General features: G+C 56.9%; 1 protein-coding gene across 1 annotated transcript; it reads left to right on the forward strand.

Annotated features, from left to right (window-relative positions):
- Nucleotides 1–14538: 14538 nt before the first annotated feature.
- AIRE (autoimmune regulator) lies at nt 14539–25570 on the forward strand. Its single transcript, XM_032346546.1, has 15 exons — nt 14539–14559; nt 14750–15022; nt 15456–15630; nt 15870–16025; nt 16299–16373; nt 16966–17079; nt 17855–17997; nt 18091–18177; nt 18867–18982; nt 20029–20128; nt 20635–20817; nt 21359–21477; nt 21584–21686; nt 23368–23436; nt 24268–25570. Exons 1-15 carry the CDS (start codon nt 14539–14541, stop codon nt 24346–24348), a joined length of 1815 nt encoding a protein of 604 aa, XP_032202437.1. The 3' UTR covers nt 24349–25570.
- The last annotated feature ends 2052 nt before the right edge of the window (nt 25571–27622 follow it).

The raw sequence follows: 27622 nt of genomic DNA on the forward strand, positions 1-27622 counted from the left end.
GTTTCCTTGGTATCATGAATATTTTCCACTACCTTTTATTTCCTATTTTTTAAAAAAAAGTCTTTCACTATTTTCTGTTTTTACTAGAAAAACGAATGCAGCTGCGTCTCACAGAGCCGCGGCCACACGGAAGTGTGCTGACCGCGCAGGGAGCGCCGGCCTCCCCGACCTCGGGCTGGCGGGGGGGGGGGGAGGCGGCCGACCTCGGGGGGGCCTCCAGGTGCCTGGGCTTGCTTCTTCCCTTGCTCTTCTCCACGATGGCGGCACCCCTACACACGCTGTGCGGCTGCCTAGACCCTTCGTGCTCGTGAGGCAGGTCCCCGCTCACAGCCCGGCTCCCCGGCTGCCCTTTCCCTGGCCCATGGGATGCTCTGTCTGGCTTCTGACCGCTTCCCTTGAGGGACACTCGGGTGGTTTCCATTCCTCGATCCTCACGCATCACCGGCGGTGGCCTCCCCACCCCTGCAACCATGAAGCAGGTCACGTCTGCCCTTGGTTCTCTGCAGACTCAGCAGGACAGGGGCAAGTAGGGACGAGCCAGCCCCACCGTGTGTTTTGGGAGCAGAGAATGCCGGCCCCCCGCGGGACAGGTGCCTCCCCAGGACCGCTGCACCTGTGGCTCCTCTGTCTAGAAGGCTGCTCTCCGGACTCTGCCGCTCGGGGCTTACTCAGAGCTGTCTCCTCAGTGGTCTCCCTCTCATATCTGCAAACCCTGCCCCTTCCTGCTCCTTGCCTCTCTTGTTCTTTCTGCTTCAGTTTCCTCTTCTGCATTTGCCGCCTCTAGGTGCAGCCCGGGTCACTTATCTATCTGTTCATTGTGAGTCTCCTGCTAGAGTAGGAACTTCTTGGGCAGCGACTTTGGTTAGTTTTGTTCTCCCAGAACAACGTCCGGCTCAGAATAGCTGTTAAATAAATGCTTCTGCGCTCCAAGCTGCGTGCACACCTGGCACGCCTGGGATCTTGGAGGAGGGCGCGGGCTCGGTGTCCTCCCGCTGAAACCTTGTGCTCAAAACGGAACCGCAGAAACCCCAGAACCTTCCATCAAGGCAAAGACCACTTGGGCGGCCATGCATCAGCAGGAAAGGTGCATTTAATACATGTTTTTAAAATAACAGTGTTACCCTAAAGATGCAAATGTAGTGATCCAAAGGGGCACGTGCACCCGAATGTTCACAGCAGCAACGTCCACAGCAGCCAAACTATGGAAAGAACCTATATGTCCATCAACAGATGAACAGATAGAGATGTGGTATATATACACAATGGGATACTATGTAGCCATCAAATAACCCCCAAATCTTGCCATTTGCAACGACGTGGATGGAACAAGAGGTATCATGCTGAGTGAAATAAGCCAACCAGGAAAGAATTATCACATGATCTCCCTGATATGAGGAATTTGGGAAACAAGACAGAGGATCACATGGGAAGGGAGGGAAAAATGGAACAAGACGAAACCAGAGGGAGACAAACCCTAAGAGACTCTCAATCTCAGGAAGCAAACTGAGGGTTGCTGGAGGGGACGGGGTGGAGGGACAGGGCGGCTGGGGATGGACGGTGGGGAGGGCCTGTGCTACGGTGAGTGCTGTGAAGTGTGTAAGAAGGATGACTCACAGCCCTGCACCCCTGAAACAATAGTACATTTTATGTTCATGAAAGAAAAATAGAGTCTCACCCTCTACGAAGAATTTAACTTGCACAAGCTTATAAACGGCGAGCAAGTGGCAAATGTAGAATTTGAAGCCTGAAAAAACCACAATCTCCATGTGGGAAGAGGGACAGGCATGCTTTACCTTATTCTTACTGCTGAGTCTCATAAAACCCCTGGGTGTTAATCACAAAATGAATATAAGAAGACTCTGAACAGTGGAGAGAAGGAAGACCAACCTCCCAAGGGACCTCGTAACCCAAGGATTAACATGGTGATTGTTTCCCTGATTTGATTTTTTTTTTAATTTTTGCCTCATATCCGAGGCCTGCTACCGAAGAAGCCAGCAATCCAGAAACTCCAACAGGCACAGACCAAAACCGCTACCTGATCAGTGGAAGTCCTGAAGAGCATGAAAAGGCCGCCGCCTCCCATGAGCAAGAAGGCGCTCTTCCTCCCTGACCACCCTGAACTGGGGCACTGGTTTTTTCTGGCCTTGAGGCTGGACTGAAACATGGGCTTTTCTTGGGTCTCAGACCTGCCTGCTTTCAGACCGGAGCTTACACCATCAACTCTGCTGGGTCTCCAGCTTGCGGGCTGTGGATCTTGGAACTTCTCAGCCTCCATAATCCTGTGAGCCAATTTTTAAATAATATATATGCATTCTTTTGGTTATGTTTCTCTGGAGATCTTATATGGCAGCTCTTATAAGAATGTTTCCGTGAGAAGTTATGAACACATTAGAAACAAGTAGAAAAATAGCAAGTCCCAGGCAAGAAAAAGTCTCAGCGAAGAAAGAGAAGATGAAAGGAAGAACCCAGTGAAAATACAATAGCCAAATAAATAACAACTAAAAAAATAATTAAACAAACAAACAAACAAAAAAAAAAAAAAACAGAACTCCATGGAGGGGTCAAAGGAAAAACTCGGTGAACTTGAAGATAGAACAGAGGTACCCAGAGGCATTTGGGTGGCTCAGTCGATTAAGCATCCTACTCCTGATCTCAGCTCAGGTTTTGATCTCAGAGTTATGAATTAAAATCCTATCAGAAAAAACCAAAAAACCAAAAAACAGAGGTACTCAGTCTCAAACACACAGACATAATATACTGATAAAAGTGAATGGAAACTAAGGGACCTGGGTGGCTACAGCCACAGGATATGTCACCTGTCCCAGACAGAGAAGAGAAAGTGCATGAAGCTAAAAAGTACATGAAATGATGATTGAAAAAGTCCCAGATTTTGGCAGAGGTCATAAAGCCCTATAGATTCAACAATGTGAACAAATCCCAAATAGGATAAAACCAAAGAAATTCACTCTGAGACACATCATAGTAAAACTTCTGAAAACCAAGGACAAGGACAAGGAAATCAGTGAGAGAGATCTGACATTATACCTATAGTAGGAGAAACAGTTCAAATGACACCAAGTTTCAGAAATCATGGAGGAGAGAAACGTTTTTTAGGTGTTGAAAGAGGAGAACTACCAACCCAGAATTCTGTGTCCAGTGACAATGTCCTTTAGGAATGAAGGAAGAACCAAGAATTCTCCAATAGAAGAAAACCAAAAGAATTTATCATGAGCAGTCCTACCCTAAAAGAATATCAGGACAAAAGGAAATGATTAAAGAAGGAGTTCTAATGGGGCTCCTGGGTGGCTCAGTGGGTTAAGCCTCTGCCTTTGGCTCAGGTCATGATTTCAGGGTCCTGGGATCAAGCACCGCATCAGGCTCTCTGCTCAACAGGGAGCCTGCTTCCCCCCACCCTCTCTGCCTACCTCTCTGTCTACTTGTGGTCTCTCTTTGTCAAATAAATAAATAAAATCTTTTAAAAAACAGGAGTTCTAAAACATCAGTAAGAAGGAAAGAACAATGAAAAGAGTTAAAATGTGGATGAATACATTTCCTTTCTTCTCTTGAGTTTTACAGATTTATGTTTGACAGTGGAAGCAAAAATTATAATGCTCTCTGATATAGTTCTAAATGTACTTAGAATAAATATTTCAGGAAATCATATTATAAATGAAGCTAAAAGGATGTAACATGAGGTGAGGTGTCTATACTTTCACACAAACTGGGAAAATGTTGATGCCAGCAAATGGTGATGAGTTATGTAGATAACATACGTAATAGCATAGATAATATGCATATCAGATGCTAGATAGATCACAGCATATCAGAGCAGCCACCACAAATCTATACAAAAAGATACTGTAGACAAATCACAATGGGATCCTGTAAGGTGTTAAGGTAACCCACAGGAAGGTAGAAAAAAGGAAACAGAGAACGAACAAAAAGAACAAAATTAAATGGTGGATTTAAGCCATAACACATCAATAATCACATTAAGTGTAGATTTTTTCTAAGTAGACCTGTTAAAAGCCTGGTTGCACACAGTAGATTTTAAAAAACGACTGCCTATAGGCTGTGTACAAGAAATTCACTTCAACTATAACAATTTAGGTAGATTGGAAGTAATAGGGTGGATGGGAAAAGATGCGGTATGCTAACATGGACCAAAAGAAAGCATGGTGGGGTGCCTGGGTGGCTCAGTCGTTAAGCCTCTGCCTTCGGCTCAGGTCATGATCCCAGGGTCCTGGGATTGAGCCCTGAATCGGGCTCTCTGCTCAGCGGGAAGCCTGTTTCTCCCTCTCCTACTCCCCTACTTGCATTACCTCTCTCGCTGTCTCTGTCTCTGCCAAATAAATAAGTAAATAAATAAATCTTTAAAAAAGGAAAGAAGGAGAGCATGGCTATCTTAATACCAAATCAAGTACAGATCAAAGCAAAGCAAGTGACCAAATGACCAGAACAATGAAAACTGACCCTTTTATCATTACATAGTGATGAAATGGCTAATCCACCAAGAAGACATGAAAACCTAGACAAGTATGCAATGAACAATGAAATTGAAAACAATGTGCAGCAAACCTAATAGAACTGAAGGGAGGAGCAGACGAATCCACAAGGCAACTGGAGAAATCCCATCCCCCACCCAGCAATAGCCAAAACAATCAGCAAACACATAGGGAGACCCTACATCACCATCAGCCAACAGCCAACATCTCATCAACATTTACAGAGTGTCCCACCCAACAGCAACACATGCACATTTGTTTCAAGTGTGCATAGTTGTACATCGAGATAGACCGCATCCCAGGCAATAAACAAACCCCAATGAACTTAAGAGAAGTGAAGTCATATAGCACGTGTCTTCTGATCACACTGGAGTCCAACTAGAAATTAAGAGCAGAAAGATAACAGAAAAGTCTCCAACCACATGAAAAATAATCATCACTTTTCTAAATAATCCATGGGTTAAAGAGAAATATCAAAAAACACATTGAATTGAATGACAATGAATAAAACAACATACACAGCATTTTGGGTGGTAGCTACAGCAGAGCCAAGAGGATGCTCTAGTGCTAATGCAGACATCAGAAAAGAGGAAACATCTAAGCAACAATCTATATGCCCTCAAGAATCTAGGAGAGGGTCGCAAATCTGGTTTCAACTGGTACCAAAAGGTTGGAATTATTTCCTGCATATTTTCAGACCATAATGCTTTAAAACTTGAACTTAATCACAAGAGGAAATTTGGAAGGAAGACAAATAGAAAGAGGTTAAAGAGCCTCCTATTAGAGAATGACTGGGTCAACCAGAAAATTAAAGAAGAATTAGGAAAAAAAAATGAAAACAAAGGAAAAAGAAAGCACAACTGTTCAAAACATTTGAGGTACAGCAAAGTCAGTCATAAGAGGGAAGTACATAACAATACAAGCCTTTCTCAAGAAACAAGAGAACTCTCAAATACACAACCTAACCGTACACCTAAAGAAGCTAGAGGAAGAACAGCAAACAACAAAGCCTAAACCCGCGGGAGTAGAGGAGTAATAAAGATTAGAGCAGAAATGAATGAAATAGAAACCAAAAGAACAGTATAACAGATCAACAGAACTAGGAGCTGGTTCTTGCAAAGAATTAATAAGATTGACAAACCCCTAGCCAGACTTATTAAAAAGAGAGAAAGTGAAGAGACAGGACCCAAATTAATAAAATCATGAATCAAAGAGGAGAGATCACAAGCAACACTGAAGAAATGCAATTATAAGTAAATGTGATGAGCCATTATGTCCCAACAAATTAGGCAATTTGGAAGAAATGGAAGGATCCTTAGAACTATATAAACTACCAAAACTGAAACAGGAAGAAATAGAAGAACTGAACAAACCCGTAACCTAAAAGGAAATTGAAACAGTCATCAAAAATCTTCCAACAAACAAGAGTTGAGGGCCAAAGCCTTCCCAGGGGGGAATTCTAGCAAACATTTAAAGAAGAATTAATACCTATTCTTCTGAAGCTGTTTCAAAAAATAGAAAATGAAGGAAAACTTCCAAACTCTTTCTATGGGACCTACATTATTTGATCTCAAAACCAGACAAAGACCCCACCAAAAAGGAGAATTACAGACCAATAACCCTGATGAACATGGATGCAATAATTCTTACCAAGATACTAGCCAACAGGATCCAACAGTAGATTAAAAGGATTATTCAATACAACCAAGTGGGATTTATTCCTGGGTTGCAAGGGTGGTTCAAAATCTGCATATCAATGTGATACACTAAAGTAAGGAAAGAAAGGACAAGAACCATATGATACTCTCAATAGATTCAGAAAAAAGCATTTGTCAAAGTACAGCATCCTATCTTGTTTAAAACTCTTCACAGTGTAGGGGTAGAGGGAACATGTCTCAATATCATAAAAGTCATAAATGAGAAGCCCACAGCAAATATCATTCTCAATGGGGAAAAACTGAGAGATTTCCCCCTAAGGTCAGGAACACAGCAGGGATGTCCACTGTCACCACTGTTGTTCAACACAGTGCTGGAAGTCCTAACCTCAGCAATCAGAAAACAAAAGGAAATAGAATTCATCCAAATAGCAAAGAAGAAGTCAAACTCTCGCTCTTCACAGATGACATGATACTCTATCTGGAAAACCCAAAACACTCCATCCCAAAATTGCTAGAACCCATACAGGAATTCAGCAAAGTGGCAGAATTTAAAATCAATGCCCAGAAACCAGTTGCAATTCTATATACTGTCAATGAGACAGAAGAAAGAGCAATTAACAAATTGATCCCATTTACAATTGTACCAAAACCCCTAAGATACTTAGGAATAAACATAACCAAAGAGGCAAATGATCTGTACTCAGAAAACTATAGAACATGCATGAAATATTGAGGCAGACACAAAAAATGGAAAAAGTTCCTTGCTCATGGATTAGAAGATCAAATATTGTTAAAATGTCTATGCTACCTAGAGCAATCTATACATTCAATGCAACTTCTATCAAAATACCATCACAGGGGCGCCTGGGTGGCTCAGTGGGTTAAGCCTCTGCCTTTGGCTCAGGTCATGATCTCAGGGTCCTGGGAGCCCGCATTGGGCTCTCTGCTCGGCAGGGAGCTTGCTTCCTCCTCTCTCTCTCTCTGCTTGCCTCTCTGCCTACTTGTTATCTCTCTCTAAATAAATAAATAAATTCTTTAAAAAAAAAACCATCACAACTTTTCACAGAGATGGGACAAATAATACCAAAATTTGTATCAAACTCAACACCCAAAGAACAAATAATCCAGTCAAGAAATGGGCAAAAGGGGCGCCTGGGTGGCTCAGTGGGTTAGGCTGCTGCCTTCGGCTCAGGTCATGATCTCAGGGTCCTGGGATCGAGTCCCGCATCGGGCTCTCTGCTCAGCAGGGAGCCTGCTTCCTCCTCTCTCTCTGCCTGCCTCTCTGCCTACTTGTGATCTCTGTCTGTCAAATAAAATAAATAAAATCTTTAAAAAAAAAAAAAAAAGAAATGGGCAAAAGATGTGAACAGACACTTCTCCAGAGAAGACATACAAACAGCCAACAGACACATGAAAAAGTGCTCCACATCACTCAGCATCAGAGAAATACAAATAAAAACCACAGTGAGATCCCACCTCACACCAGTCAGAATGGCTAAAATCAACAAGTCAGGAACCGACAGATGCTGGCGAGGATGCGGAGAAAGGGGAACCTTCCTGCACTGTTGGTGGGAATGCAAGCTGGTGCAGCCACTCTGGAAAACAGCATGGAGGTTCCTCAAAAAGATGAAAACAGAGCTACCCTATGACCCAGCAATCACACTACTAGATATTTACTCCAAAGATACAAATGTAGTGATCCAAAAGGACACCTGCACCCCAATATTTATAGCAGTGATGTCCACAATAGCCAAACTCTGGAAAGAGCCCAGATGTCCATCCACTGATGAATGGATAAAGAAGTTGTGGTTCATCTACACAACGGAATATTACTCAGCTATCAGAAAGGATGAAATCTTCCCATTTGCAATGATGTGGATGGAACTAGAGGGTATTATGCTGAGTGAAGTAAGTCAATCAGAGAAAGACAAATACCGTATGATTTCACTCATATGTGGAATTTAAGAAACAAAACAGAGGATCATAGAGGGAGGGAGGGAAAAATAAAACAAGATGAAAGCAGAGAGAGACAAACCATAAGAGACTCTTAATCATAAAATATGAACTGAGGGTTGCTGGAGGGGGTGGGGGGATGGGGTGACTGGGGGATGGGCATTAAGGAGGACACGTGATGGAATTAGCACTGGGTGTTGTATGCTACTGATGAATCACTGACCTCTACCTCTGAGACTAGTAACGTACTGTATGATCATTAACTGAATTTATTTTTTTAAAGATTTTATTTATCTGAGAGAAAGAGAGAATGAGAGAGAGAGAGAGAGCCTGAGAAGGGGGAGGTTCAGAGGGAGAAGCAGACTCCCTGCCAAGCATGGAGCCTGATGCAGGACTCAATCCTGGACTCCAGGGTCATGACCTGAGCCGAAGGCAGTCACCTAACCAACTGAACCACCCAGGCACCCCCTAAGTAACTGCATTTAAATAAAATAAAATTTAATTTAGAAAAAGAACCTAGAAGAAAAAGAGCAAAATAAGCCCAAAATGGGCTTTGGGAAAAGGAAAAGTATTTTCCTAAAAGTATGGGGAAAGGAATAATAAAAATAAGAGCAAAAATCAACACAAGTAAAAAGAAAAATAATAGAGAATATCAATACAAGCTGGTTCTTTGAGAAATTTTTTGAAAAATCAACACATATCGGGGCACCGGGTTAGCACAGCTGGTTGAATATCCAACTCTTGGTTTCAGATCAAGTCATGATCCCAGGTCCTGGGATTGAGACCCGAGGTGGGTTCCAGCCTCTGTGTTCAGCGGACAGTCTGCTTGACGTTCTCTCCCGCTCTCCCTCTGCCCCGTCCTGGGTCTCTCTCTCTCTCTCTCTCACTCTCGCTCTCGCTCTCACTCTCAATTTAAATAAATAAATCTTCAAAAAAAAAAAAAGAATAAAAAGAAAAGAAAAATCGATACCTATCTAGCAAGACTGACAAAAAAAAGAGAGAAAACAAAAATTACCAATATTGAAACTGATACAGGGGATATCACTACAGACCTTGAGGACATCAAAAGGATAATAAGGGAAAACTATGAACAACTCTACACTCATAAATTTGATGATTTAGTTGAAATGGATCAATTCCTTGAAAACCACAAAGTGGCACAATTAACCTATAAAGTAGGTAATTTGAATACCCTATGACTATTTAGGGAATTGAATTCTCAATTTTATTTTATTAAAGGATTTATTTACTTATTTGAGAGAAAGAGAGGGAGAGAGAGGTGGGGAGAGGGTGGAGGGAGAGAGAGAAGAGATTTTAGCGGACTCCTTGCTGAGCTCAGAGCCGGATGTGGGACTTGATCTCAGGATCCTGACATTAGGACCTCAGTTGAAACCAAGAGTTGGATGCTTAACAGACTGTGCCACCCAGGGGCCCCAGGGAAATTGAATTCTTCATTTTAAAACTCCCCAAAAAGATTTCTCCTGGCTCAGATGATTTCACTGGGGAATTCTATCAAACATTTAAAAAATAATTAACATCGTTTCTACACAATCTCTTCCAGGAAATGAAAGAGGAGGGAACTTGCCTTCATTTTATAAAGCTAATATAATTCTGATACCAAAACCATACAAAGATTGTAAAAACAACAAAAACAAACCAACCAAAAACTACAGGCCAACGTATCTCATGAAAATCCTTAAGAAAATATTAGCAAATCAAATTCAACAATTTATGAAGATAATTATACACCATGACCAAGTGGAGTTTATTCAAGGGATGCAAGACTGGTTCAATATTCAAAAATCAATCTATGTAATCTACCGTGTCAACAGACTAAAGAGGAAAAATCACTTGATCATATTCATCCGTGTAGAAAGAGCATTGGAAAAAAGTCAACACCTGTTCATAATAAAACCTCTCATAAATATAAGAATGGAAAGGCCTCTGAAAGTTGATAAAGAAAACTTACCAAAAACCTGCAGCTAACATTATATTTAATATGCAAGAGGATGTTTTCACCCTGAGATCAGGAACAAGGCAAGGGTGTCCACTCTCATCACTTCTATTCAACATCGTGCTGGAAGTCTGGGCAGTGCAATAAAGCAACGCAAGGAAATTAACAGTCAGTATAGACTGGGAAGGAAGAGATGAAAGTGTTTCTGTTTACAGATGACATGACTGTGTTTGCAGAGAATCCCGAAGATTCTAAAGCACTTCTAGAACCAATAAAGGGAGTTCAGCAATGCTGTGGGATGTAAGATGAACATGCAAAAAAAAAAAAAAAGTCATTTGTATTTCTATGCACTAACAATGCACAAACACGTGGACATCAAAAGTAGAATCACAGAACTATTCACCCTTGCTCAAAAGATTAACTGCTTAGGTGTAAGTCTAGTAAAGCATGTGTAGGACTCGCAGACTGAAAACCACAAAACACTGATGGAAGAAATCGGTGAAGGTCTAAATAAATGGAGAGACATACCATGTTCATGGATTGCAATACTCAACATAATAAAGATGTTAATTTCCCTCAAATTGATACAAAGTTTCACTGTAATTCCTATCAGAATCCTAGCAAGATTTTTTATAAATAGAATATTTTTTAAATTTATATGGAAACTCAAAGGAACTAGAGTAACAGAGACAATTTTGAAAAAGAAAAGTAAAATGGGAGCAGATGGAGATGGCCTACTGGATTTCAAAATTCACTTTATGGCTGTGGTGTTCGAGACTGTGTGGTCCTGGTGAATGGACAGACACACAGATCAATGGAACAGAGCAGAGAACCCACAGACAGATCCCCACCAATACATCTGCCTGATTTTTAGACCGAGTTTTTATTTATAGTAAGATAAACATACCATAAAATTTAAAAGTTTTAGCATTTGAAAGTTCAAGATGCTGGAGTAATTAGTCCACTGTAATGGTGTGCAACCATCACTGTCCATTTCCAGAACTTTTTGGTCACCCCGCATGGACATTCCATACCCGTTCGCTGTCACCCCCCCTTCTCCCAGCTCTGCAAGCCACTGATCTGTTTTCTGTCTCTACAGATTTGCCTCTTCTGGGAATTTCATATAAATGGAGCCGTGTAGCAGGCGGCCTTTTACGTCTGGCTTACTTCAGCGAGCATCACGTTTTCGAGGCGCATCCGCACTGCAGCAGGGTCTGTATCCCATCTTTTTCACAGTTGAACAATTCCATCGTGTGGCTAGGCTACGTTTGATGTATCCATTCCTCCATAGATGAACAATTGGGTTGTTCCCGCCCCGTAACCGCTGTTGAATAGTGCTGCCGTGGACATTTTTGCACTGGCTTTTGCACACCTCTTTCCAGTTCCTTTGGGGGCGCAGCTGGGACTGGAACAGCAATTCTTACCGAAGAATTCAGCATATTGAGGTACCTGGCCGACTCAGTCGGGGGAGCTTGTGACTCTTGATCCTGGGTTTGTGGGTTTTGAGCCCCACCTTGCGTGGGGAGATGACCTAAAAATAAAGTCTTAAAAAAAAGAAGACCTTAACTTACGAAGGAAATTACTGGGGAGCCGCCATTTTTCTCAGTGGGTGCACCATTTGCATTCCCCCGACAACGTATGAGTGTTCCAATTTGTCCATATTTTCGCCAACATACTACTTTCTAGTTTGGGATAACAGCCATCCTGGTGGGTGCGAGGTGGCCTCTCATTTGGTTTTCCTTTGCATTCCTCTAAGAATTAGTAATGTTGAGCATCTTCCACAGGCCAGCGGAGGCTCAGACAGGGTCACGCAGCTCGCTGGTGGCCGACAGGGTGTTAAGGTCCTGGCAAAGTGTCACCAGGAGCCTGAGCCTTCCCGGATGCCCTCCCAGGTGGGAAGTCCCCTCCTGCCCTGTTCCCCGAGCTGAGGCCCAAGTGCCCTGAAGCCGTCTCTACCTCCTTACCACTGGCAGCCCAGCCCCTCCCGGGAGCCACACAGTCTGAAGCCTCCATCTGCGGCAACACAGAAGGTCACCGAGTCCAGGCTTCTTTGAGGGAGCCAAGCCGAGCAGCCGAGGAGCAGCCCCCTCCGGTCTCTGCCCGACCCTGCCCTGATCTCTGGGCACATCACATAGGAAGCATTTCCCTCTCTTTGAGCTGACACGGCCTGGACCTGTGAGCAGTGTCCTGTGTGCTGAGAGCGTGGACCCGGACACCGTCCATCCAAGGCCATTTACTCACAGCCTCCTTGGGCCTCAGTCTCCTCATCTGTAGAATGGGGTCATCAACGCCGGCCCAGCGGGGCAGCTGCGAGATGGCGTGTAATTGCAAAGTACTCAGAACAGGGCCTGGGGTGTGGTGGGCGAGACGTGTCTGGTGTGTAAAATGACCACGGCTGAGGAAGAGATCCCGCGCAGGTGGGGACAGAGGCTTGGAGACGGCCGGCCGAGTGGCAGGCGGGTCTCTGTGCCCTGCGCCTTGAGGGGGACCTGAGTAAGGCCCAGCTCTCCAACAGCCAGGGGCAGCTGAAGGAGGGGTGGGCCCCTTGCCCTGGCTCCTCTCTGGGTCTCGTAGGCCGCCCCCAGCAGACCCTGCAGGAGGGGGCTGCCAGGGAAACCCCCACAGGGTGGAAAGTCCAAGATTCTCCAAGAAGCCTCGCAGATCTGTTGGCGAGAAGCTGGGCGGCACCTGTAGGCCAGGCCGGCTGCTGACCCAGGTGCACCCACAAGGCTTTCGAAGCTCGAGAAAAGCGAAGACTCAATCCTTTTGGCTATTTTTATCCCCTGGACCGTTGTCTTGTGGTTAAAGTGTCCCTTGATGAGTCGGCTGCTGGGGGAAAACTCGGCCGGCTGTGGAGTGACATTGCAGGGCAGCTTGGCCCGACGAAGGGGGACACTGAGCTGCCAGGGGAGTGGCTGCGGGCACCCTAACGCCACCAGCACGGCTCCTCAGCACCCCTAGAGCCTCTCTGTGGGATCCCTGCAGCTTGCCGGCCCAGCAGGTGCCCTCAGATGGGACAGGAAGTGCTCGGCTCCCTGAGACTGGACCCCCGTGAGCGGCGACGCGGCTGCTCCAGCAGATGCTACGGTCAGCAGTGACTGCGACTTCTGCTTTCTTTCAGAGGTCACAGTGATCCCGCGGCAGAGTGGCCTGGCCGGGGGTGGGGCGAGCATGTGCTTCTCTGAGAGGGCAGCCACCGGCGTTGGTGGGAGCCCGGGGTGTACCCTCTGGGCATCTGTGATGGCACAGGGCAGGACAGGCTGGGACCGCCCCAAGCCCCACCGTCCGCGGCCACCGCCCACAGCACTGCAGCCGCTGGGCTCGCAGTTGGAGGCCGGCAGCGCGAGGGCTCTGCTCCCAGGCGGGAGGCCCCAGAACATTCCACAGCCGGCCCTGTCTGCTCTGATCCTCATTGCTCTCGAGGTCCAGCTCTCTGGGTGACAACAGGTCCCAGCTCTCTGGGTGACAACCCCCACAGCCCGAGCCCAGGCTTGTTCCCGAACACCCCAGAACACCCATCGGGCAGCAATCCGAGGGACCCCAGCCCAGGGAGGGGGACAAACCCACACAGGCCTCCCGTGGCAGGAGGAGGCCCTCAGCAGCGCCCCCAGAACTCCCACCACAGTAGAGAACATAGCGACCTCGTGAATCTTGGCGACACCCCCACAGAATCTGCCTGGGCCCCTCCCCTTGCGGGCGGCCCCTCCTCCCAGCGCAGCCCTGCCCTGACTCCGGGCTTCCTGGGTCCTCCCGCCCCACACTCACCACCAGCCCATCCAAGACTGTCCAGGTTCTTCTTCCAAAAGACCTCCCGTGGCTCTGAAGCCCGGCCGCCTGGACGTGCCTTTCGTCTGTGGCCCTTGTGCCTCTGCCCTAGGCCACGCTGGGTCCCGTGATCTGGCAGCACCCATCATAGCCTGGGATGCGGGTCCCCCGCCTGCTACAGCCCCCCAGGACGGCCTCCCCGATTCCCGGCACCATCCTCCAGCCTCCGTCGCCGGCCCTGGAAAGGCTCCTGGGCCTTGAGCAGGACAAGGGCAGGGGCCCACGCTCGGGGCGTCGGTCCGCCACGCCAGCTGCCTTCTCCGAGCTTTTTCGGAACACACCTGCGGGAAGGGGCGGGTAGGTGGCAGCGGGTCCCCCGGGGGCGTGTGCTCCTGTGGAAGATGGGTCTCCGAGAGGGAAAGCAACCGGGCCAGCGCCACACAGCCTGCAGGCAACGCCCAGTGCCGCGCCCACCGGCAGGCAGCAGTCCTCCACCCGACAGGCACTCCTCCATCTGACCCTCCCACAGCCCAGGCCCTGAGCAATGGAGGTGGTAATGCCCGCTCCCCACGGGGGACCCTGCCCCCGGGCGGAGTGGCCCGTGCGTCTTGGGTGAGGTGGAGGGTGCCTGGGCTGGCTGCCTCCCAGCCCTCTCACCGAGGGGTCGGCCCCAGCGCAGAAGCCTCCTTTACCAAGGGGAGGGATGGCAGCAGCCTTCCGGCAGGTGCGGAGCTGGGGGGGCCTGGTCCTCACTGGATTACACAGAGTTTTCCTTTCTGGCCCCTCCCTCTGGCCCTGATTGGCTCTGGGGAAACAGCCTTTGCTCTTTTCGGGGAGAGTCTGCTATAATAGAGACGGGGTGCTGGCTGGGCTCAGCCCTCCACGGGTGCCCGCCCAGCTGTGCCCCTGGACAGGGGCCGCGCGAGGGCCAGGAGGCAGAGATGGCCCAGGCACTCCCCAAGGCCAGTGGCGCCCCAAGGCCGCGGGACCCCAGGCGGGGAGAGGGGGCCCCGAGTCCCATGCCCCCAGAACCCACGACGGCGGGCGAGGCCCGGGCAGGTGGGGACGCTGTGCTGCGCCGTCTCCTGAGGCTACACCGCACAGAGATCGCCGTGGCCGTGGACAGCGCCTTCCCGCTGCTGCACGCGCTGGCCGACCACGACGTGGTCCCCGAGGACAAGTTCCAGGTGGGCCCCAACCCAGACTCCCGGCACCCCCCGGTCTCCCCAAGCCCTGCCGTCGAGCCAGGACCAATGTCTGGGAGGGCGAGCTTCAGATGGGCCTTACTGGCCCCCCACGAGTGGGGGTCAGAAAGTTGGGACGGGGGCTGCTGGTGTGATCACAGGTCAGGGGCCTGCCTGGCCTCCAGGACAAGCTCCTGTCCTCCCGATGCCCCCTCCCGGCCCTCCTGAAGCTGCCCTCCAAGCCAGGGCTGTGGTCCCCGAGTCCCAGGCCCGCCTCCCTCGCCCCCAGCGCCCTCGGGCATGCCCACGCCCACCTCAACCCAGGGGCACGGACACGGCGCCCACGTCTCCGGCAGCACCCTCCAGGAGGGTGGCAGGAAGTAGGGGTACTGGGGAGGCAGGCGGCAGGGCCTCCCACTCCCCGCCCTTGCTTCAGGAGACTCTGCGCCTGGAGGAGAAGGAAGGCTGCCCACGGGCCTTCCACGCGCTCCTCTCGTGGCTCCTGACCCAGGACGCAGCTGCCGTCCTGGACTTCTGGAGGGTTCTCTTTAAGGACTACAACCTGGAGAGATACGCCCGGCTACAGCCCATCTTAGACGGCTTCCCCAAAGGTGGGGAGGGCACTGTGGGGGCGCGGGGGTCCCACGGGGCTCGGCCCCCCTCGCTGGGGGCCTGCGGCGGCTGGAGTCACTCCAGCTGGACTGAGGAGGGAGGGCCGGGCGTGGTTAGGGAGCCCCCGGACATCACCCAGGACCGTGCTGGGGTCTGCGTGCCGAAGGGCCGGGGTCTTGCCCTCCTTGCCACGGTGGGGGCTCCGGTCTTGAGGCCCGGCCCCCCTCGCACCCTGCAGATGTGGACCTCACCCAGCCCCGGAAGGCGAGGAAGCCCCCGACGGGCCCCAAGGCCCCAGGGCTGCTGCCCAGACCCCCCACCAAGAGGAAGGCCCCCGAGGAGCCAAGAGTCGCCCTGCCTGTGGCATCGTCTCCACGGGGGACCTCCAGCCCAGGTGCCTAGTTGAGGAGCTACTCGGGCACAGACTGCCCTGGGGAGCGCCTCACCCCTGACCACACCCCCTTCCCCACCACCTGGCCTGGAGCCTGCCCGGCAGGGGCTGCCCTGGTCCCCTCTGGATACCTAGAGGGTGAGCTTAGCCGTCCCTTGTCCCGGGACCCTGGGAAGTGGGCAGGATGTGGACATCATGGGGACCCCAGCGAGTTGGGGAGGCCCCACCTTGGCCCCCGGTGGGGAGACGAGGGTCGGGCTGCTGCGCCCCCTGCAGGCTCCCAGGCGAAGGCCAAGCCGTCCAAGAAGCCCGAGAGCAGCGCGGAGCCACAGCGCCTCCCCCCGGGAACCGGTGAGCCAGGCGCCCTGCCGCCCCGTGCCCTGCGGCCGCGGTCAGGGGATCAGGGGCCGAGGTGGGGTGCTGCCCTCGGAGGGGCTGTCCTGGCGTCTCAGATCACCCCACATGTGGCTGGCCCCGTGTCCCCGTCCTTCAGGGTCAGCCCAAACCACGCTTCCTCCAGAGTGTCCTGCGTGTCCGTCTGCTGGATGAAGCCTGGCCCCTCTCTGTCCCCTCCTTGCCCCAGCCCAGGGGACCTCAGAGACCTTCTGTGGTCCTCACCTGCAGGCTGCCCCGGAACTTGGCCTCCTCCTAGCAGCCCAGGGCCCGGTGCTGGGTCCGTGTTCATCCCGGCCAGGAGTGAGTTCGCACACACACACGCACACACACACGCACACACCACCACGGGTTCTCTCTACAGTTACTCGTGGGCTGTCTGTCTGTCTGCGTCCAGGGGCTGGACCCCCTCCAACGCCCGCCCTGGGCAGAAGGAAAGACGGGTTCCACAGCCCAGGCCCCTCTTGCCCCCTCCCCGCCGCTGCCTGCAGGCAGCACTCAGGGGCTCTCCTTGCCACGGGTGACCCCCGGCTGCCTCTCCTCTTCTCAGGAATTCAGACCATGGCCACTTCGGTCCAGAGGGCCGTGACGGTGTCGTCGGGGGACGTCCCAGGAGCCTGTGGGGCGGTGGAGGGGATCCTCATCCAGCAGGTGTTCGAGTCAGGTAGACGGCTCACCGGGGCTGCCGGAGGGACGCAGGCCCCTGGGCCCCCGACCACCCTGAGCACCTCGCGGCCCCAGCGCTGGCGGGACCATGACTCTGCTACCTGGAGGGGGCACGGGCACGGGCACCGAGGGCTCCCCTCGGGGGTGCGGGGCCCTGGACTTCTGGGGGCCCGCGGTCCAGGGCCACAGCCTGGGTCAGTTCTGCACATTCAGATGGGCCCCTCAGGGTCTTGGACTCACCCCTCCCCAGGACAGCCTGAACACCTGTGCGCCCCCCCACCTTCCTTCCCTCTGAGCTCGGCAGCTGCCCGTGGGGATGCTGAGGACAGTGAGGGCCAGCTGGCCCCTGGAGCCAGGGAGGGTCCCAGGGGGGGCCCCCGAGGACCCTGCAGGAGCTCCCCATGGCAGTTATGACCAACGGCCACAAAGCGGGCAGCTTCGAACAACAGACTCCCCAGATCAAGGTGTCGCAGGGCGTTGCTCCCTCCGAAGGCTCCAGAAAACTTTCCCGGCTGGCAGCTCCCTCCCCCGGGATGCCGGCAGGCCTCCGCCCGGCTGTCTGCCGCCAAGCCACAGGGTCTCCTCCTTGTGCCTGTGTCCTCTCTGCTCTTGGGGGCACCCGTCATCGGACCCAGTGTCCCCAGTGTCCCTGGTCCCGAGCGGAGCGGGGCTGGCGGGGCGGGGGCGTGGCGGGAGCCAGCGGCCGGGCTGAGCCTGCCCCGGGCGCCCGGTCCCGGGCCGCCGAGCACGGTCCAGCCGGACTCTCCTCCCAGGTGGAGGCAAGAAGTGCATCCAGGTCGGGGGGGAGTTCTACACCCCCAGCAAGTTCGAAGACCCCAGCGGGGGGAAGAGCAAGACGCGGGGCAGCGGCCTGAAGACACTGGTCCGGGCCAAGGGGCCCCAGGCTTCTGCCCCCGTAAGCACCGCCCTCTGCACCCGGAGCTCAGCTGGGGCGGGGCCTGCGGGGGGGCGGGGCTCCTCCGGTGGTGACCCTCCCCTCCCTCAGCAGGGCGGAGGCGAGCAGAGAGCCGGCCAGCAGGGCCGGGCGCAGGCACAGGCAGCTCCCGCCCTCCCCAGCGAGCCCCAGCCCCACCAGGTAATGCGCCGCCCACGGGGGGAGGGGGTGGGACGCGCCTCCATCGCCCTCTGCCCCGCGCCCGGGGCGCTCCCGTGGGGGTGAGGACAGAGGCCTGGCTTTCCCTTAACACTACGCTTTCTGGTAACACACAACCGTAAAATTGCAAGTAAGTCAGGGAAAGCGAGTCCTACCGGGCTTTGACCACCGCGGTCCGGTCTAGGCACCCGCTGTCCCTTGTCTCCCAGCGGGCCAGTGGGTGGGGGTCAGGAAGCGGAGCATCAGTTCCTGTCCTTGGGCTCCCAGGCAAGGTCACGGCTCTGGCAGCCCCCTCCCACACCGGGCGGGGTGCTGGGCCCCAGGCCTCAGGAAGGGCGGGATCCCTGCCTGCCTCCCAGGGCTCCCCGGAAGGCAGTGGCCAGGGGCGGGAGGCTGGTTAGGACAACGAGTGTGCTCCTCGCTGGGCCAGGCTGCCTGGTCTGGTGGGCTTCTGGAGGAGGTGACCCCGCGGAGGGGACTGTGGCACCATTTGGGCAGGGCTGCGAGGTGGGGACATTGAGGGCCCGCAGGGAGCAGGGGCAGAATCTGGGGCACGGGCCCGCAGGGAGCTGGCAGGGGACGCAGCAGTGGAGCTGCTCTGAGGGGCTCCCCGGGAGGGCACCCCCCACCCCGGGATCTCCCAGAGGCTGCGTGTGTCTCGCCCGCGTCAGAAGAACGAGGACGAGTGTGCCGTGTGCCGGGACGGGGGGGAGCTCATCTGCTGCGACGGCTGCCCCCGGGCCTTCCACCTGGCCTGCCTGTCCCCGCCGCTCCAGGACATTCCCAGGTGAGCCCGGCTCGCTGGCCACCCAGGCTGCCCCCGCCTGCCTCCGTGGCCTCTTCTACCCAGCGGACCCTGACCCTGGGCAGGAGGCTGGGTCCTCCGTGGGTCCGTTCCGTGGCTGGGAGGGAGGCCTTCGCTGACATCCCTGGACAGTGAGGCTGGGGCCTGGGTTCTCCCTCCCCACCTCCCCGTGTGCCCACACGGCTCCCCTATCACCCCCCAAGCCTGGCCAGGAGGGGGCCCCAGAGGGCAGAGAAGAAAGACAAACAGCTATCCTGTCCCATCTCACTGCACACCCCCCAGCCCAAACTCCCCCAGGCCGCCGGGCCCCCCTCTCCAAGCAAGGTCGTCTTCAAAGTCAGGCCGAGTTTGCCCATCGCAGGCAGGGTACCCGTCCGGAGTCTGCCTCCCGGCTCTCCCTGCCCCCGACACTCCCAGCCCTAGCCTCTCCCGCCAGCTCCCACAGCAGGAGGGGAAGAGCCCAGGTGGCACAAGTGACCCCCTTCTATCCTGGCCCAGCCCCGTGAGTGACCCTGACCAGGTGGCTTGTCTCTGCCCCAGATGCTTGTCACCGGAACGAGAGGTTTGGGGCGGGGCTGCGGTCTGCCTTCCTGCCCTTGACCACGTCCCCTTCTGCTGGGCACCACCCGCTTGTGGAAACGTGGGTCGGGGGCTATAAACACCCCGGTTCAGAGAGGTCCCACTGACGCGGGGCCCATGAGAGCCACGCCCAGGCCACTCTAGGTTAGCAGGAGTCCCGGATTCTCGGGGCTCGGCAGAGACGCTCTCAGACAGGACAGCGACTAGGCTAGCGAGGGCCCCCCCAGCAGGGGTAACCTCCCCAGCGTCCCGGGCTCTCCTGCAGACTGGCCGGGCCAGCGCCTCCAGCGTGGCTTTGCCCACCGGCCTGCCTGGGCCTCCGTTTCCCCACCTGAAGAGGTAGAGGGGTGACTTGGAGGGAACTTCAGGCCTCCCCTGCCCTGCGCGCTGGGAGTCCACTGTCCCTTCTGCCCTCCTTGCACGCCCCTGGCTGGTGGCCACGGGAGCAGCGGGACGTGGAGGTGTTCCAGATGCCTGCAGGCAAGAGCCCCGCCGGACCTGCCCCGGGCCGAGGAGCCCCCGCCCCCGGAGCCGCCTGCGGAGCCCCCGGTACGTGCAGGCCCCTTCCAGGGCCCTCTGTCCAGCCTCCTGGCCACCCCTGCAGGTCGGGCCGGCCCCAGCCATGCAGCTGTGCGCTCCCCGCCCCGGCCTGGCCTCACCGGCTCGGCTTTCCACACTGGGAAGTGGCCCTTCCAGTGGCCCCATTTCTCTGGCCTCAGCTCTGTCGGTCCAGCACAGGGATGATGCCCTTCGGCTACTGAGAACATTATCTCAGAACGTTCCGAGCATCCGGCTGCAGCTGAGAGGCGGGTGATAGAACATAGCCCGCGGGGCCCGCGGACACCCCGCTAGGGCCACAGACACCCCGCCTCAGATGGGGGCGCAAGGACCTTCCTGAGCAACTGGACCCAAACCTTTCCAACCCAGGGCGGGGTTCCCCGACACCAGCTCCCCTGGGCTCCCCTGGGCTCCCAGGGTCCGGGAATCACTGACTCTCTGGGTGGCCTGTGCCAGTCCCCCTGTGGCCTCTCCAAGCCCTGACCCTCTGGTTCCAGGTCCTTCTGGGACTGAGGCTGACAGGAGAAGGGGCGAAGGGACTGTCCAGGGAGACCCTGGTCGGGGTCGACACCGCCGTCCCCTACAAGCACCTGCCGGCCCCACCTTCGGCGGCCCCCTTGCCGGTGCTGGACCCCTCAGCCCTGCGCCCCCTACTGTGTGTGGGCCCTGAGGGGCAGCAGGTGAGGGGGTGCTGGGGTCGGGTGGCTGTCTGACGGGGGCTCAGGGCCTGCAGGCCCCCACATGGAGCTCTGACATGCTGGGGGAGAGGGGGTCATCGTCGGAGGGGGGTGGTCAGGGTCAGGGCTAAGGGAGGCCTTTGCCAAGAGCCTCCAGACTGGCCGTGGAGAGGGCGGCCGGGGGCTGGGTGATGGAGAAGCGCCCCCAGAGCTGGGTCCGGAAGGAAGCTTCCGGAGGGACCCCAGCGGGAGTGAGATTCTGCCCCTGATCCTGAGACCCCTACCCCCAGGTACCACGATAAGGGGGGTGGCCCCTCATGTTGAGGAGTCCCAGTCCCCCACACCCTCCCGCCTCCTCTGGGGGTGCAGTCCTGGGGTCCCCTTGACCAGCCCTAAAAAGGGGGTCCGGGCCCACCACGGCAGAGGAGGTCTCTCCCGGCTGCAGTCCGAGGGTGCCCGGTGTCCCCGAGCTCCCAGGGGCGGGGCAGAGGGCGTGGCCGTGCGTGAACCCCTGTCCTCCCGGCACCGCGCTGCTCCCCTCCAGGGCCCCGCGGGCGCGCGGTGCGGCGTGTGCGGGGACGGATCGGACGCGCTGCGGTGCGCGCACTGCGCCGCCGCCTTCCACTGGCGCTGCCACTTCCCCGGGGCCGTCGCGCGGCCAGGGTGAGTGCGACGAAGGCGGGGGCCGGGCCGGGGAGGGACGCCGCCGGGGCCGGGGAGGGACGCCGCTGGCCGCGGCGCCCCCGACACCCTCGTCCGCTGTGCGCAGGGCCGTCCAGCGCTGCCGATCCTGCTCCGGGGACGCAGCCCCGGCCCCCGAGGAGGGGGCGACTGCCCCGAACCCCGCCCGCGCTTTGCTAGGGCCTGCCAAGGTCAGTGCTACCCGGGGAGGCCCCGACCCCGCGGGATTGGGGTGGGATTGGGGTGGCCGGGACACCTCCAGGGACTGCCCAGGTGCCCCCTTCCCGGGTGTGCACAATGGACCCTTCGTTGGTTGTTTTCACACCGTACAGTTGTTCAAACGGGCCCCTTTGAGGTAACTTAGCATCGGTTTGAAAGAGACACCCACTAAGCAACAGCCGTATGAGTTGGCGGTTGGATGCCCGTTTCACGGTGACGGAACCCAGCCCCACGTCCCCCTCTCCCGGTCCCTGGGGCGCACGTAGCCCCGGCGGGTGCAGGGAGGCGGGAGCAGCACGGAGGCCCCACACCTGGGAAGAGCAAGCCCACTGGGCTGCCCCGTGTGGCCCGGCTGTGCGGGGCTCCTAGTCCTCCGGCCCCTCCGGGCGCCCCCGCCCCGGGACCCCTGCAGCCCGTTCCTGCCGCAGCCGGGAGAGCTCTCCGTGGTCGTCAGTCTGCCTTCCTGCTGACCCGCGCTGGTCCCGGGAGCCCGAGGGCTGGGAGTTCTGTGTGCAGGGGCTTCCTGACGTGTCCCTGACCCCAGGACAACCTCTGAGGGCCCTGGGGGAGGCCAGAAGTCCCACCCCCAGCCGAGGCCCATCCTCCTTCCCAACAGTACCGCGTACTCCCCGGACACGCTGTGTGGGTAACAGGCCAGCCCAGAACTGGGGGGCCGAGGCCGTGCCCACGAGGGGACTCCCGCACAGCCCCACAGCCCCGCCCGCACCTGCCCGCGCACTTCGCGGGTGGGCCTGGAAGGCTTGTCCCCACGCGTCTGCACCGCGCCCGCTCAAGCGCGGGAGGGCGCACCGTGCCCGCCCCAACCCGGGGGTCCTTCCCGAAAGAAGATGCTTCCTCTTGGACACCTGGGATCTTTGCTTTTTAAAAGACCTCGTCTTTGAGATGTAAAATGTAATGACCTTGGAGAGTAGCCACCCCCGCCCCCTTAGCCCCTCCCCCAGCCCCACCTTCCCCAGGCGCAGCCCCAAGAATGTGGGTGTGGCCCCGGACCTTTTTCCCCAGACCCGCCCCCCCCACCAGACCCGCCCCGGAGGTTGTGCTCCCCCCTCCCGCCCTCGGGCTGGTGCTGCCTCCCAGGACCGGTGTTGGTGAGCTTTGACTTGGTGATTTTGAGCCAGAAGCTGGCGGTCTCCTGTGTGGCTCGTTCCCTGGCCTGGCCCCTTAGCCAGGGGCACCATGGGCTCTGGCAGTGTTTGTTGGATGGCTGAATGGCTGGCATAGCACCAGGCACTTTCCTCTTTGGGCCTCAGTGTCCCCATCCATGACGGGTTCCCTGCTAGCTGGTTCTCTAAGTGCCTGGCTTTCCCCAGAAGGCTGCCCGTAGCAGGTGGAGAGGCAGGCAGGCCCTGGGGGTCTCAGGGAACCAGCTTCCAGGGGGACCGGGAGCTGGCCCGCAGCCGGGAGCTCGCTCATGCCCACCTTGCCCGTGCCCAGCAGCCTGGGAGGAGCCAGGTGCTAGAATTCAGATCCCAGGGCCCTGCCTGGGGCAGCGGCCCCCTGCCCTGGCATGGGCCTCTGCCTCCCTCCCCAACCGCCCCCACCCTGGTTGCCTCAGCAGGGAGTCCTGCTTCATTCTGGCAGTCCCTAGCAAGGGTGCGGGAGCTGGGCTGACCTTCCTTTCCTGGGCTGCAGGCAGGGGACAGTTCTGCTGGTCACGAGCCGGTTCTGCACAGGGACGACCTGGAATCCCTCCTAAGCGAGGTAACACGTCACCCACTGGTCCCTAAAGCAGCCAGCACCCAAGCCTCCCTAGCGGCTGGGACAGCCCGCTTCTCTGGGGCTCCCAAGCATCACAACAGGCCCATGCAGGCCCCTCCCCGCACATGCAGGAGCCCACAGGGGGCCCTGAGCCCTTCCCACCTCCAGCCCTGTCTGGGGGTCCTAGACCCTGGGGTCCGGGGACTGCAGAACCTCACACCAGCACTGCTGAATCCTGCAGTCCTCCGGGGGTGGGTCGGGCGCCCCGTAACCTCTCAGTGGACCTCTCACGGCTCCATCAACCCAGGTCTCTGCCCCCAAGGATGAGCAGCTTCAGTCACTGGGAAGAAAATGGGGCTTCTAGGGGCTCCGCCTTCTTTTGACGGGGGTCAGACTCCTCCAGCCATCCCCAGAGCCAGGGGGCCAACATGTGTCCTCCTCCGGCCATGGGGCCCTGCCCTGTGCGGTGGGCTGGGCACAGGGGGGTCCCACACAGTTCAGGTGTCTTTGGTGGGGACCCCAGGCCCTGTAGCTCTGGCAGGGGCAGCTGCTGGAGACCGGGCCCCTGAGCGCGGGGAGGGAGAGAGCCCCTGGAAAAAGGGGCAGAACAGCCGCGGCGGCCTCGCCCCGTGCTTACAGGATGCTATGACGGAGCACTGGATGAGGAGTCCATCCCCGCCTGGCACGTCTTGTGGTGCCTTGGGCCTCAGTTTCCCTACCTCTGAATGGGAGGGTCAGGGTGCTCAGAATGCCTAGTGACCCTGGCGGCCAGGCTGTGCACAGCTGTCTGCAGGCTGTGCTCGGTCCCCGAGTCCCCGCTCTGCTGTCTTGCAGCACTCCTTCGACGGAATCCTGCAGTGGGCCATCCAGAGCATGGCCCGCCCGCTGGCCGAGGCGCCCACCTTCCCCTCTTGATCCAGGATGGCTGGGGTCTGTGGGGCAGCCCTGGGGGAGGGGAGGCCCCCCGCCGACGCAGCCTCAGCTGAGAGCAGAGCCCTGCTCCCCGCTCCCCACTCCAAGTCAACATGCCTGTGAGTCCCCGCTCGTGCTCACGCGGCCTCCTCTGAGCGGGCAGCAGGACACACACCCCAGCCCTGGGATCCAGGTTAGGACCCAGAAAAAAGGAAAGTCCAGGTGTGGTCTACACTTGGCTTGCAGCCGCGACTTGTCTTTGTGCACACACCAGTGTTGCACAGACTCAAATAAAAACCACTCTGGGGGGGGTTGACGTGCTCTCCCGTGGGGGGTGGGCCCCCTGCCTTTCCCGTGCCCCAGGCGTAGGCCGCGCTGGTGGCAAGGGGCGGGCCCGAGAAGCGGACAACGCGCTCCTTCTCTGCTGGCTCCTGTCCCCCGTCCACCTGCAGTGAGGTCCAGGCCCCCCCGTCGTCTGCTGCCCCCACGGCCCCGCTCCTGCGTCCCCAGAGCCTCGGGGACTGACAGCCTCCTTCCCTCGGGGCTCCCCGTCCGCCTCTGTTCCGTCAGACGTTCACCCGGGAGACTTTGGTGGCAGATGGTCTGTGTCTGTCCAGGCACGCCGGTCCGAGGGGGCTATCCGGCTGGAGGGACAGATCGCATGTAGGGGGCAGGTGACCTCCGTGAGGCACAAGCAGGTCCAGGCCGGGGCAGGAGGATGCTGGGGGTGGAGGCTGAGGGGGCAGGTGGGGGACAACCACGGGGCCGGCGGGTCGGGGTGAGGGGGCCACGGGGCCAGCACCTCCCCTTACCTTCCTCACGGCGCATGCTGTGGTCAGATGCTGGCCCGTGGCCAGGGTCCGGGCCAGGACCCTGCCTAGGACACAGCGCCTGGGTCGGTTGTGGTGGAAGAAGACATCGGGGCCATCGAGCTCCCCAGCCGCAGGGACCCCATGGTGGATCGCCCCGACGGGGCGGGAGGGAGTGGCCACGGGCCTTGCCCTGCGCGGGCTGCTGAGCTGCGACCCATGTGCTGACTTGGGACGGCGGCTCGCGATCCCTCCCAGGGCAGCCCAGCCAGGGAGTGACATCCGGGACAGGACTCGTGGCCTTGTCGCCTTGGGGGGTCTGGCTGGTTCACCCCACTTCTCCGGGGCCCCTCCAGGCCCCTGATCCACACATGGCCTTCCTAGGCAGCCCCTTGGGAACGGGCGGGAGGGGCTGGGAGGCCAGCCCAGCCCCCAGGGGCCAGGGTAAGTGCCCCGTGACCCTTAGTTGAGCTGCTTGTTCAAGCGAGGACGTCCCCTGGGTGGACATTGGCGTTCTGAGAGCAAACAGGCAGCTGGCCCAGCCAGGCCATGTGGGCAGTGGTGGGACAGACAGCCAGTGGGACCGCAAGGCTAGGAGGGGCGTCCCCGACGTGTAGGCGGGTGATCCCATACTGGACTGGGATAGGGATGGGCACGGGGAGGGAGGGCCCGCGGGCAGGCCCAGGCTCGGTGGCCCGGAGCAGGGCAGGGGCACGGGGGGCGGGGCGTCCCAGCTCACAGCGCCCCGCTTCCCTGATGGAGGAGTGCCACCGGGCCCTGAGCCCAGCCTGTCCCGACCCCCTCGCTGACGGGGTGGAGTGGGGCTGGACCTTGAGCAGCTGCTGGGGTACGTGGTGGGGGAGGGGCTGTGTTGGGGCTGACAGGGAGAACCCACATGCTGGACCCTCCTGCCCATCGGCGTCCACACCCCCTCTTCTGGAATGCACCCTGACCAGGAATCCGTTGGCCCTGGCACCACTGGGTCTCCCCCTGGGGGTTCCGGGGCCTGTGTACCCCAGCTCCATCCGAATCCCTCTACAGACCAGCCCACGGAGGCCCCCCGGGGGCTCGGGTCCTGCTGGTGACCCACCCGGCTCATCTCCTTAAGCTCAGGCTTCTCCTCCGGGGGGTCTGAGGCCCTGAGACCCTGAGCTCCCCTCATCTGGCCACACCGTGGGCCACACGGCTTTGTGGGCGCCTCTATCAGGCGGCACTTCCATCCTTGAGAAACAGTGAGAACTGTCTGGTGTGCGTGGCCAGAGGCGCAGAAGGACCCCCAGCCCCCACCTCTAGCCCCAGGCCAGGGAGGGCGGCGGCCCGTGTGCCCACATTTTCAGTCGCTCTCTGCTGGCCATGAGCCTGCCTTCCCGTGGCTGTCGGGTGCCTCAGCATCTCAGACAGGACGACAGAAATGAGCAGAGCCCTGCCTTCCCGGGGGGCCCTGTGGCCCTGCAGCTGGCCCGGCTGAGCTCCGCGCACCGAGAGCAGACGCCCTGCCAGCTGTCACACGTCTGCTTGCTCTCGCCTTTCTTTCCGTGGGTGTGGAAGTTTGTCTGCCTTGTCTAGCTCGAGAACAGTGTCTGCCTTTGTAACGGCCCGAGTGGTAGGTGCGCGCTGGGCCGGGCCGGTCCTCACACCCAGCGCTCACCACCCTGGCTTCCCACAGCGCAGCTCGGGCCGCGGACGCTCAGTCCTGGGGCTGCGGGTGCGGGCAAGACCGGCCCCTCCTAGGCACTCCGTGTCCTCGGCTGCCGCTCCCTTGGCGGCGTGTGTCCTCGTCGCCACGTCTCAGAGGGACCCTGGTCAGACGGGGTTAGGACCTGTGCTCGTGACCTCCTTTTACCGGAAGTACTTCAGGAAGAGCCCGTGTCCAAACACCATCACATTCTGAGATGCTGAGGGCCGCCAGTGCTGGCTGGTCACCCAGGTCGCCCTCTGTAAGAGTCCCAGCGGGGGCCAGCCCTGGTGTCCCCACCTCGGTGTTTCTTCTCAGTCCTCCGTCCTTGCTCAGGGGCTGCACCAGCTCCCTGGCCGTGGATCCCACGCCCGGGGGCTGTGTTCAGACGTGAGCCCGAGCTCTCTGCCCTGCGGCGGTGGTCCCCTCGCTAAGTCCCTTGCCGTTGTCAGTCAGCGCCCTGAAGACCTTTTTCTTTAGAGGGGCCAGGACTGGGCCAGAATCCCAGTATCAGCTCTTCTAGTCCAAAGAGGCAGGCAAGGCCTGTGGACAGGTCAGCACTTGCTTGGAAGCTCTGTTGTCACTGTTTATGAGCAAGGGGTCCGAGTTTCATCTGAGGCCAGGCCCTACGGCCAGTCTTGTCCTGAGGTGCCCGGTCCTGTTTGGCAGACTGAGTGGGCTGGGCTGGTTCAGGGTCAGGGACATCACTCACTAGTAGGTGAAGAGCCTGGAGTCATGTCTGTGTCCCTCCACCCCCACTGCCTTTGTGACCATCTCTTGTCTAGTTACTTGC

Source organism: Mustela erminea, chromosome 1, assembly GCF_009829155.1.
Source record: "Mustela erminea isolate mMusErm1 chromosome 1, mMusErm1.Pri, whole genome shotgun sequence".
Lineage (NCBI taxonomy): Eukaryota > Metazoa > Chordata > Mammalia > Carnivora > Mustelidae > Mustela > Mustela erminea.

Coding starts and splice junctions, on each gene's coding strand:
- AIRE (XM_032346546.1), top strand. CDS start 14,539: ATGGCAGCAGCCTTCCGGCAG. Junction 15,023..15,455: donor TCCCCGAGGACAAGTTCCAG/GTGGGCCCCAAC, acceptor CCCTTGCTTCAG/GAGACTCTGCGCCTGGAGGA. Junction 21,687..23,367: donor CTTTGCTAGGGCCTGCCAAG/GTCAGTGCTACC, acceptor CCTGGGCTGCAG/GCAGGGGACAGTTCTGCTGG.